Source organism: Nesoenas mayeri (assembly GCF_963082525.1).
Source record: "Nesoenas mayeri genome assembly, chromosome: 14".
In the NCBI taxonomy this organism is placed as follows: domain Eukaryota; kingdom Metazoa; phylum Chordata; class Aves; order Columbiformes; family Columbidae; genus Nesoenas; species Nesoenas mayeri.
The window spans coordinates 17825872-17837911 of NC_137556.1; the positions used below are offsets into that span (position 1 = coordinate 17825872).

General features: G+C 54.0%; 1 protein-coding gene across 1 annotated transcript; it reads left to right on the plus strand.

Annotated features, from left to right (window-relative positions):
* Nucleotides 1-1750: 1750 nt before the first annotated feature.
* LOC308045857 (uncharacterized protein) lies at nt 1751-11752 on the plus strand (the record flags this gene model as incomplete). Its single annotated transcript, XM_080353365.1, is given in 7 exon segments — nt 1751-4196; nt 5837-5844; nt 6026-6151; nt 6155-6340; nt 6342-6427; nt 6429-8856; nt 11675-11752. Coding segments are annotated over 7 exon segments (5358 nt in total).
* Between the last annotated feature and the right edge of the window lie 288 nt (nt 11753-12040).

A 12040-nucleotide genomic window follows, 5' to 3' on the forward strand; every position in this document is an offset into this window, starting at 1 on the left:
GGGGAGCAGACAAATACACCTCCCTTCTTGGTGTGATGGCAGTATATTATCCTCTCATGGTATATTTCTGTCTCTCATACGAGTCAGAAGCAAACATGCAAGTTGTTTAGGGTTGGAGAGAAGATTTGAGGGAGCTCTTTTGGCAGGAGTGGGGCATAGAAAAAGAAATGGTCATTTTCCTGCTCCTGTTAGTCATAGTTACTCCCTTAGGCACACAGTTGTGGTATCATGCATTAAGAGCACGGAAGTACTTGTGGGAGACAAATGAGACATGAGCTGATAATGTGCACTTGAAGTACTGCATCCATCCCTGAGGCCTGCAGAACAAAAACCATGTGGGTACAGAGGAAGGCCAGAAAATTCATTAAACTGTAAAAGAGTAGTGAAAGTGCATCAGTCTGGAGAAGGGAAGGCTCTGGGGAGACCTATGGTGGCCTTTCAATATACAAAGGGGGTTTGTAAGAAAGACAAAGATTTTTTAAGCAGGGCCTGTCGTAAAAGGAGAAGGTGCAATGGTTTTAAACAGGAAGAGTGGAGGTTTCAATTGAACATAAGGATGCAATGTTTATGATAAAGGTGGCGAGACACTGAAATCAGCTGCCCAGTGAAGTTATGGATGTGTCATCATTGGAAGGGCTCAAAGTCAGATTGGATGGGTCTTTGAGCAACCTGATCATTTGATGGATGTCCCTGCCATGGTAGAAGAGTTGGACTGGATGATCTTTAAAGGTCCTTTCATACTCAGACCATTCCATGATTCTGTGAAACACTCAACATAATTTTGCACTTTCCCGTTGTCAGCACCTGTACTACGGAGATGCAAAACAAGAAACTTTGTGGGTCAGAAAAAAAATAGGAAGAGTATTCTGCTATCTTGGCCATGAGCTTTACACAATACTGAGTTCTATTGTTCTCAATATAATTTTCTTCTCCCTAAAATAAAAATTTACTACAGAAAAAAAGCTAGAGACTTAGATGATGAAAATGAAGAGGAAACCCTTGACAGCCCTTGCCTAAAAGGATTTAAATTAATTTTGCTTCCTTCTGCTTCTAAATGTGTATTGATTACTCTATTACATTTTTTTTCTTATGTATTTTTTTTTTCTATGTATTTCTCACAGGTAAGGAAAGTATAATTAAAACTACCTTACAGAGTGACAAAAAGCTCTCCTGTAGCTATACAATAGTATCTTGATGTTACAGTCTTATCTGGATTTAATTGAACAGCTTTATCTCTTGCTCTGCCGTGAATATTTACAGAGCAGTATTCATTGTACCTCAAGGAGATAGCCTAAAATCACCTGACAGCGTCCCTTAGTTTTAAACAACTTTGGATTCGAAGCAAGCGAGAGGTTCTGCCCTTTCTAATTCTAATGAAAGCGACAACCCGCAGCTGAGGGGAGGCACCAAATCCCGTTGAGCAGACCGGGTCCCCGGGAGCGCGGGCATCAGGCGGCTGCGGTGTCATCACGGCGCCTCCAGGTGCCGCTGTTGGCCGAGGCGAAGCGGCGCTGGAGCCGCAGCCGGAGCCGCCGCAGCGTCCTGCCCCCGCAAGCTGCTCGCTCGCCCGGCGCCGACCAGAAAGGCAGAGGCAGCAGCGGCGAGACCCGGCGCGGACTGGGGAGCAGGGGCGTCCGAACCGGCAGCCACATCGCTCGCTGCCCTCCGGCGGCCCCTGCGCATTTTGGGAGAGGGCTGGAAGGAAGCAGAGCAGCGGCAGGAGGGAGGAGCGCGGCGAGCGCTGACGAGAATGGCGAGCGGGCAGAGGCAGAGGCGGCGGCGAGCAGGCGGGCGAGTCCTGCTGCCCGCTTTGCTGCTGGGATTGTGCTGGCGGACGGCAGCAGAGCGGCTCCGTTACACCATCCCCGAGGAGCTGGGCAGAGGTTCGCTGGTGGGGCCGCTGGCGCGGGACCTGGGGCTGAGCCCGGTGGACCTACCGGCACGCAAGCTGCGGCTCAGCGAGGACAAGCAATACTTCACGGTGAGCGGGGAGAACGGGAACCTGTACGTGAGCGAGAGGCTGGACCGGGAGGAGATGTGTGGCGAGGCGGCGTCCTGCTCCGTCAGCTTCGAGGCGCTGGTGCAGAACCCTCTCAATGTCTTCCACGTCGAGGTGGACATCCAGGACGTCAACGACAACGCGCCACGCTTCCTTCAAGACAATTTTCAGCTGGAGATTAACGAATTTACTTCTCCCGGCGCTCGCTTTTACTTGGGCAAGGCGGAAGATGCGGACGTGGGCAGTAACTCGCTGCAAGGCTACGAACTGGAGGCCAACGGGTACTTGGCGGTGGAGGTGAAGGAGAGTCCGGACGGCAGCAAGTTCGCGGAGCTGGTGCTGCGCCGCGCGCTGGACCGGGAGCGCGAGCCGAGCCTGCGTCTGGTGCTGACGGCGCTGGACGGCGGCGACCCGCCCCGGAGCGGCACCGCCCAGCTCTGCATCAACGTCACCGACGCCAACGACAACGCGCCCGTGTTCGCGCAGGACCGGTACCGCGCGAGCCTGAGGGAGGACGCGCTGCCGGGGTCGACGGTATTGAATGTCTCCGCCTCCGACGCGGATGCCGGGACCAACGCTCTCATCACGTACAGCTTCGGGAAAATGCCGGCCAAGGTGCTTCAGAAGTTCATGGTGGACGCGGAAAGTGGGGTGATCACGCTGCAGGAGGCGCTTGACTTCGAAGACACACGATCCTTCAGCCTGGCTGTAGAGGCGAGAGATGGAGGAGGTCTGGTGGCTCACTGCGAAGTGGATGTGGAGGTACTCGATGTGAACGACAACGCGCCCGAAGTGTCACTGACGTCGGTGTCGAGCCCGGTGCCCGAGGACGCGCCAGTCGGCACGGTGGTGGCGCTGATGAAAGTGCGGGATCGGGACTCCGGCGAGAACGGGGAGGTGTCGTGTGAGCTGTCGGGCAAGGCGCCGCTGTCGCTTGTGGCGTCGTCGGGGGGCTCGTACAAGGTGGTGACGGCGAGCGCACTGGACCGGGAGCAGGTGGCCGAGCACCGCGTGACCGTGGTGGCCAGGGACCGGGGCCGGCCGTCGCTGTCGAGCAGCACGGCGCTGGTGCTGGAGATGTCGGACGTGAACGACAACGCGCCGGTGTTCGAGGAGGCCGCCTACAGCGCCTACGTGGCAGAGAACAACGCGGCGGGCGCGCCTGTGCTGCGCGTGCTCGCGCGGGACGTGGACGCGGGCGCCAACGGTCGCGTGAGCTACTGGCTGGCGGGCGGCAGCGCGGACGCGGCGGCGTACGTGTCGGTGGAGGCGCAGAGCGGCGCGCTGTACGCGCAGCGCTCCTTCGACTACGAGCAGTGCCGCGAGTTCGCCGTGGTCGTGCGGGCGCAGGACGGCGGGGAGCCGGCGCGGAGCTCGACGGCGACGGTGCGCGTCTTCGTGCTGGACCGCAACGACAACGCGCCGCGCGTGCTCTGGCCGGCGGCGGAAGCGGGAGACAGAGTGCTGGGAGCAGCCCCGGCGTTGGAGCCGTTCGAGGTGGTGCCGCGTTCGGCCGAGGCCGGGTACCTGGTGGCCAAGGTGGTGGCGGTGGACGCGGACGCGGGGCGCAACGCGTGGCTGTCGTACGAGCTGGTGCAGGCGGCGGAGCCGGCGCTGTTCCGCGTGGGGTTGCACAGCGGCGAGGTGCGCACGGCGCGGGCCGTGTCGGAGAGGGACGCGGCCAAGCAGCGGCTGGTGGCCGTGGTGAAGGACCACGGGCAGCCGGCGCTGTCGGCCACGGCCACGCTGCACGTGGTGCTGGCCGAGAGCTTGCAGGAGGCGCTGCCGGAGCTGAGCGAGCGGGCGGCGGGCGCCGACTCGGCGGCGGAGCTGCAGTTCTACCTGGTGCTGGCGCTGGCGCTGCTGTCCGCGCTGTTCCTTCTGAGCGTGGCGCTGGCCGTGCTGGCGCGGCTGCGCCGGGCCGGGCCGCCCGCCGTCCTGCGCTGCCTGGGCGCTCAGCGCTTGTCCGTGGCTGGCGCCGCCTTCCCGGCCGACTTCTGCGAGGGCACCTTGCCCTACTCCTACAACCTGTGCGTGGCGCCGGGCCGCGCCGTGGCCGAGGCCGCTTGGCTGCCGCCGCCGCTGCCCAGCCTGCCCGCGGAGGAGCTTCTGGGCGGGGAGCCCAGCGGGAAGGGGAACCCGAGCAGCAGTGCCGGCGCGGGAGAGCCGCCGGCCAACCCCAACGCACCGCAGGTCTGTAAGCTCGCGCTCTCGCGTTTTCCCTGGAGCTTTTAAACCTTCTTCCCTATTCTTCTGCGTTTTCCGGAGTGGTAAGAATGGGGAATGCTGCTCCGTGTGTCTGTTAAGGAATTATAGAACCGGGTATCCCCCTCTAACTCACATCAAATACCTAGTGTCGTTACTTTTTGTTTCTTCGTTGGTCTTAGGTTCAGGTTCGCCTGAGATCTGTTGACTACAACGCTCGTATGCTTTAGACACGGTCTAAATTAATGATTCTGCATTGTGAAAAACGTGGTGGACGCTCGGTGTTAGAGATGTTTCCTTTTTCATAACCATAATATGGTCTGCGTAGTTTAGAGTATGCAGCTTTACTTGTCTCTTGACTTCCTACAGTATTGTTAGCTTTATCTGTAGCTGTACAAACAGTTGAATGCAATTCAATTGCTCTCGTCCAGTTCAAGAATACCGTTGGGAACGGACGAATATCGGGTTAACAGGTGCATAAGACAAAATTGGACAAAATCACTTATGTCGTATAGTTGCCAGGATTCCCCGTTTTGGTAATGCGAGATGTAGAATACCCACAGGAATCAAGACAGATGTTATCTGTTATTCTTCTTGCTGTACTCGCATTGCCATTTCTACTGCAGTTTGAGGAGAGCATTGGTTCTGGCCGAGTGATGGAGTAGATAATTTCGATCATGTTCCCTGCGAAGTGAAGTATTTAAAGAAGAGTTCCTACTGCTTGGGCTAATAATCCTGATATATCTTGTTCTCCGTGGCTATGACTGTCATGTTTGTATTTCTGACCCAGTTTACTTTTGCCGTCCTTTTTTTCAGCCATTTAAGCATGACCGTTTTAAACATTCATGGTGGAGATTATGGTTTTGCACAATTATGAAAATACTGTAATATTCGTCACCGTAAAATAAGAATAAAATTGTTTTTTACATATATTTTACTAATTATCAAGTGAATTTCTCCATGAAGAAGAAATAACACTGTGTTCAGTAACATAACATAGTATAATTGTGTAATAGAAGAGTATGTTCAGTTTTGGGTCACTCACTACAAGAAAGACATGGAGGTGCCGAAGCATGACCAAAGAAGAGCAAGGATGCTGGTGACAGGTTTGGAGCACAAGTCTGATGAGGAATAGCTGAGGGAACTGGAGTTGTTTAACCTAGAGAAAATGAGGCCATATCGTTCTATACAACTATCTGAAAGGAGGCTGCCGTGACGTGGGGATTGGTCTTTTTTCCCAAGTATAAGAGCTAGGAAAAGAGGAAATATCCCAGGGTTCACCAGGGGAGGTTTACATTGCGTATTAGGAAAAAATTGTTCAATGAAAGTGTGGTCAGGTATTGGAACAGGCTGCTCAGGGAGGTGGTGGAGTCACCAGCTCTGGACATATTTAAAAGATGTGTGGTTAGGGACGTGGTTTAGTGGTGGACTTGGCCGTATTAGGTTAATAGTTGGACACAATGATCTTTAAGATATCTTCCGAATCTAACAGGCACCGTTAGATAGCACGACTTAGACACCTGTGATTTCTTGCATCGGTTTTTCTCTATTTCAGGGAGTATCTTCCTTGCTGCTTTCCTCTATTGATCGGGATGTGGGGTACTAACGTTGCTGTATGACGGTGTCATACAGCAGAAACGGTGAGATAATTTAATGCAAGCACGAGTGCTACGAAAAGCTGTGCAACTCGTGGAGGAGCTTATGTGCTACTATGATAAGACTCGTAACATTCTATACATCATGTTTTACTTTACATAAATCGCCATTACAAATAACACAACTACGGGAGGTCTCATACTTCCACTTTGTGATCACTTCGAGGACCAAGGAATATCTCGTCTGGAGCAAAGCCGACGCAGGAGGAAAGTGATGTCTCCGTGGCCACTGTCCCGTGGCCGCGAGCTGTGGATGGGACAGACCGGGCGGGCAGCGCTGGGCAGCGCTCTGTGACTGCAGTGCCGGGAGGAGGCTGCGGGCGCCGCTGTTGACCGAGGAGGAGCGAGAGGAAGGCCGGAGCGTTGCAGGCAGCCCCGCCCGCTGCGGCCCGGCTCATTCGCTCGCTCTCTGGCTGGCTCGGCGGCCGGGCGGTCTGCGAGCGTCCCCGCGGTGCGGAGCCGTGCTGCAGTGAGGCGGAGAGGGGCGGCGGAGACGACCGGGAGCGGCGAGACAGAGCCGGAGCGGGCATTGGCGGGGAGCTGACGTTGTAGGTGCGGTGCCGGCGGGACGCGGCGGAGATGTGGGCGGCGGGGAGGCGCTGGGGTCGGCGGGAGCGAGCCCTGCTGTGGGGCGTGCTGGTGGCGGCGTGGGAGGCGGCATGGGGGCAGCTGCGCTACTCGATACCCGAGGAGATGCTGAAGGGCTCGTTCGTGGGCGACGTGGCCAAGGACCTGGGGCTGCAGCTACCGGCGCTCGGCGAGAGCGGCGTCCGCATCTTGGACAAAGGTAGAAAGCAGTATTTCGCACTGCACGGGAAGTCGGGACACTTAGTAACGGCGGAGAGGATAGACAGAGAACAACTGTGCCGGCTGGTGGATAAATGCGTGCTGCGCTGTGAGGTGATAGAGGGTGGAGAAATGCAGGTTTACGGAATCGAAGTGGAAATTACGGACATAAATGACAACGCACCAAGCTTCCGAGAGGACGAAACAGAACTGAGAATGAGCGAGACGACAGCCCCGAGCTCGCGGTTTCCCCTGGCCGAGGCTCAGGACCTGGACTCGGGATCGAATTCTGTGCAGAGCTATGAGCTAAGCGGCGACGAGCACTTCTCGCTGGCCTTGCAGACGGGTCCCAGCGGGGACCAGCGTCCCGAGCTGGTGCTGGTGAAGGCGCTGGACCGGGAGGAGGCGGCGTTTCACGATCTGGTGCTGAGGGCGAGCGACGGCGGCGAGCCGGCGCGGACGGGCACGGCGCGGATCCGCGTGGCGGTGCTGGACGCCAACGACAATGCGCCCGTGTTCAGCCAGCCGGAGTACACGATTCGTGTGCCAGAGGATGTGCCCGTGGGCTCCACCCTTGTCACCGTCACGGCCACTGACGCCGACGAGGGACTTAACGGGCACGTGAAGTACACTTTCCATAAAATTTCAGGTCGGGCCTCCGAAATTTTCCACCTGAACTCTGAGACAGGAGAAATATCCCTTAAGGATGACATGGACTTCGAAGAATTATCCTTACATGAACTGGAGGTTCAGGCACGGGACGGCGGGGGACTTCAAGAAAGAGCGACAGTCACGATAACGGTGACAGACGTAAACGACAATGCACCCGAACTGACAGTGTCATCGGCTCTGAGCGAGGTCTCTGAGGATTCCCCGCCGGGGACAGTGGTAGCTCTACTGCACGTGCAGGACCTTGACTCGGGTGTAAACGGCGAGGTGCGGTGTAGCATTGCAGACAACCTCCCATTACGCTTGGAGAGGTCGCTTGATAATTACTACCGCGTGGTCACTGCTGAGGAGCTGGACCGGGAGGAGGTGTCGGAGTACAACGTGACGGTGCGGGCGATAGACGGCGGGTCGCCGGCGCTGTGGAGCAGCGCGGTGCTATGGCTGCGGGTGCTGGACGTGAACGACAACGCGCCGGTGTTCGCGGAGGCGGCCTACAGCGCCCGCGTGGCCGAGAACAACGCGGCGGGCGCGCTGGTGCTGAGGGTGCGGGCGTGGGACGCGGACTGGGGGCAGAACGCGCGCGTGCGGTACCGGCTTGGGGAGGGACGTGTGCGGGGCGCGCCGCTGTCGTCGTACGTATCGGTGGAGGCGGAGACGGGCGCGCTGTACGCGCTGCGGTCGTTCGACTACGAGGAGGTGCGCGAGGTGGGGCTGTGGGTGCGGGCGGAGGACGGCGGCGCGCCGTCGCTGAGCAGCAACGTGTCGGTGCGTCTGGTGATCGTGGACGAGAACGACAACGCACCGCAGGTGCTGTACCCGCCGGCGGCGGCGCTTGCGGCGGGCGCGGGCTGGGCGGGCGTGGAGCTGGCGCCGCGCTCGGCGGAGCCCGGGGCGCTGGTGGCCAAGGTGGTGGCGGTGGACGCGGACGCGGGGCAGAACGCGTGGCTGTCGTACGAGCTGGCCAAGGCGACGGAGCCGGGGCTGTTCCGCGTGGGGCTGCACAGCGGCGAGGTGCGCACGGCGCGCTTCCCGCTGGCCCGCGACGCGGCGCGGCACAGCCTGGTGGTGGTGGTGAAGGACCACGGGCGGCCGGCGCTGTCAGCCACGGCCACGCTGACGGTGGTGCTGGCCGAGAGCGTGGCCGAGCTGCTGGCCGAGCTGGGCAGCGCGGCATCGGCGGCGGCGCCGGGCGAGCCGGCCGGCAGCCTGACGCGCTGGCTGGTGCTGGCCGTGGCGGCCGTGTCCTGCCTCTTCCTCGCCTTCCTGCTGCTGCTGCTGGCGCTGCGCCTGCGGCGCTGGCGCCGCTCGCCGCTGCTGGCGGCGGGCAGCGGCGCCTTGCGCGGCGTGCCGACCTCGCACTTCGTGGGCATCGACGGCGTCCGCGCCTTCCTGCACTCCTACTCGCACGAGGTGTCCCTCACGGCCGACTCGCGCAAGAGCCAGCTCCGCTTCTCGGGCGCCAGCTGCTGCGACACCCTCCCGGCACGCCCGCCGCCCGACGAGCCCGCGCCGCTGCTCGGGGAGGACCCCGCAGCTCCCCCGGTGAGTTTCAGTGACAGCCCTTTCTCTGAAACGCTTCCCTCTGATGGTTCTCTGTCCTTTCCGCGCCGCGTTCTGCTGCGCCCTGCGTAGGTAGGTTTGGTTACAGGGAAGGCTGCATTCGGCTGCGCGCTGTGTGCTGTTGGCTCTTGCTCCGTGGCGGTCAATGTGGGATCCTTGCTCAGAGTTACCGTAGTCGTGGGAGGTGGGAAAAGTGGTGCTGTTCTTGTCTTCAGCTTGGTTAGCGGAGGACTCTGTGTTTTTATGACGTCGCTAGTGTATTACAGGATGTTGAGTGACCTAGTCTTCTGCTGGAGGAGAACATCTCGTTTACTGTTAGAACCTTCATGTAGTGAGGAGAAAAATGTAGCTTCATCTGTGCATAGACGTCTAAAATAAACTTATATGAAGCCCTTTATGTGATCCTGGTGCACGTAGTAATGGTTTAATGATGTACTAATTATAAATGCCATCTACGAATAGCCTAATTATGTACTAAGTAGAAATGCGTTGAGCCAAATATTTCTTTTTTTGCCTACTAAATACCTGGGTTATGTATCCTCACAAAGATCTATAACATAGAAGATGCTCTGATCCCCTCCTTTCTTCTTCCTTTCCTCGTTGTAATGATCTGAATGTGGGCCTTTGTCTCTGACAAAGTGTGGAAGATCCCATCTGCAACATTTGCCTGATTTTCACCTACATGCCTATCATGTTTACAGCTGTAAAGAGTAAGATTTCCATAGATGTGTTTTTTTTAAATGTTACTGGAAAAAATGTTCTTGCTTGTCACATACACAAGCTGAGAATTCAAATATTTTCCATGGTAAGCAGAATCTGTCTGTGCAGCATTTCATTAGTTTTCATCCATGTGTAAGTGATGAAAATCATTGACAATTATGTGATCTGTGGAGTGCCTGAGCAGAGTTTTTGGGGTGCTGTGTGTGTTAGTTCCCAAGGTTAATTACTGGCTTACAAAAAAAAAGAGTCTGAAGGCGTCTTGATTTTGGATATCACACTGCTCAAATTTCAGTTGACCAAGCTGTGGGTTCATCAGTTTGCTTTCCTGTTGCATGATGTCTTCCGTGAATGGCAGTTATTGAGCACAAATGGGCAATTTACATCAAGATTTGATGACTGTATCTTTATTAGAGCTGCATTTAACATTTATTTGAATTACTGTGATGTTTGGGCAGGGCAAAGACTATTTTGAGATGGGGCAGGTCAAAACATGTGGTGTGGTATAATCAAAATGCCTACAAGGTAGGTTTCATGGTTCAATTTGTCCTACTTGTTAGATGGAACCCACAGTTGTGGCTCCACACATGTTCCCTTTTCTATTGTCTGAAGGAATTGCATGGAAGAATTGTGTCTACAGTGTGAGATGCTATGTGAGTCTCCTGTCGACTTTTTACCAACCAGATACCTGTCTTGTGTACCTACTACAGTTGACATAATCTGAAATGTTAAGCTATTATTCCTTTACTTGTGCAACTTTCCCATTCTTGCCTTTTTTCTTATCCAGGTCTACAGTTGGGCCTCATTGTGGCTGGTGGCCCTGAAAACATGGAAAGAACTCTTATAGTCGTTTGGTTGGGGAAGCAGTTTCTAGCCATACTTGGAAGGTGTTCAGCTGCAAGACAAAGATTGTCATAGACCTCTGTTTCGCTAAAATGTCACTGAATGGCATGTTCTTTTGCCTGTAGCTACCATATTGTCAAAACAGTGGATAGTGATTTTGATTGAAGCAAAGGCTGTGAATGCAGAGTAAGGAGGGTGAGCGAGTGGCTTAAAACCATGGAAGTATGTGGGTTAATTTTGCTTTGATTTTATGCCTGGTGCCAAGGCCTGTGCCATGTTTGCCATGATCCTGGATTGCTTGTCCTGAAAGGCAATGATAATTCTCTAATTGTAAAGTATTTGCACAATAACTGTGCATGTAGATTGATGATGCATAAACGGATTATAATTCCTGTGTAAAACCTCCTTTTTCCATCTCTGTCTCTATAACTTTGCAATGTACAGTTGCTCCACTGTTGTAATTACACTTGATTTCAGGTCTTTTTTTTTTTTTGCCTGCTTTTGGCCAGTGCTTTTGCATTTAAAAGTGTGAGTGTGTGTGTTGTTTTGCAACAACTACTTCCTTCAAATACCAAAGATTTTTTTTTTTTTTTTTTTTTTTTTTTTTGTGAGAAAAATGAAGCAGACGATAAAGAAGTATCTGTTGTAGTTTCTCAGGAGCTCTGGAGAATGAGGCCCATGATAAGGTGTTTACACATACGGTCTCATATATGTGGGAGATGAGTAGGCCACATGTTAGAAGATGTGAGGAGAACCAATGACTATTTCTCAAAAAGAAACCCCCAGCAATGTTGTCCAGAGTAAGACTGTAAGATTGCACTTGCAGTGTGAGACCACAATGACTTCTAATGCTCTCAGGGATTAATTTCCACATCTGTAGTGAATCCTGAGACATCGTTCTAATTAATTTCTCTGACAACACTTTATTGTCTAATGCTTCCTTATATTGGTTGGCTGGTTTCTGGTTCTGTTTTTCTTCTCTTGGTTTCCTAGCTATTAAGGTTTACTTGTAATTATCAGCATGCCTGTTTTAGCAATGTGTTGTGTGTTCTTGCGTCTTGCTCATGTTGTACCGGGTGTTAAAAGCAGGAGATGTGAGGCTGCCTTTGTGTTATGTTTTTGATAGGGAGAGTAGATGAAAGAATTACTACAGAAGTCACATCTCTGTAGAGCGTTGTTTGTCATGAAAGAAGGGCTCCAAGTTAAGCTATTTGATGACCATTTCTGTTTTTCTGTTTAGTATTTGTGTGCTTTAGAATCCTCTGTTTCTCCTCAGAATGGTGATGAGCAGACAAAAGTACCTCTCTTCTTGGTGTGATCGTAGTACGCTATCATCTCATGATATGTTTTTCCCAATTCTGAGAAGATCAGAAGCAAACCTGCAAGTTATGTAGGGTTGGAGAGAAAACAGAGCAGCCTATAGAAGAACAGACAGTCATTTCCTTCCTTGCCACAATTAACACAAGCATGTGCTTAATGGAGTTCTATGCACTTTGCGTTGCTTCTGCTGAATAGTTTGATCTAAGAAATGTTATTATTCTACTTGATCCATTCACTTCAGTATGTTTCCAACTTTTCCCTTGCTTCTTGTCATGACCTTACCCTC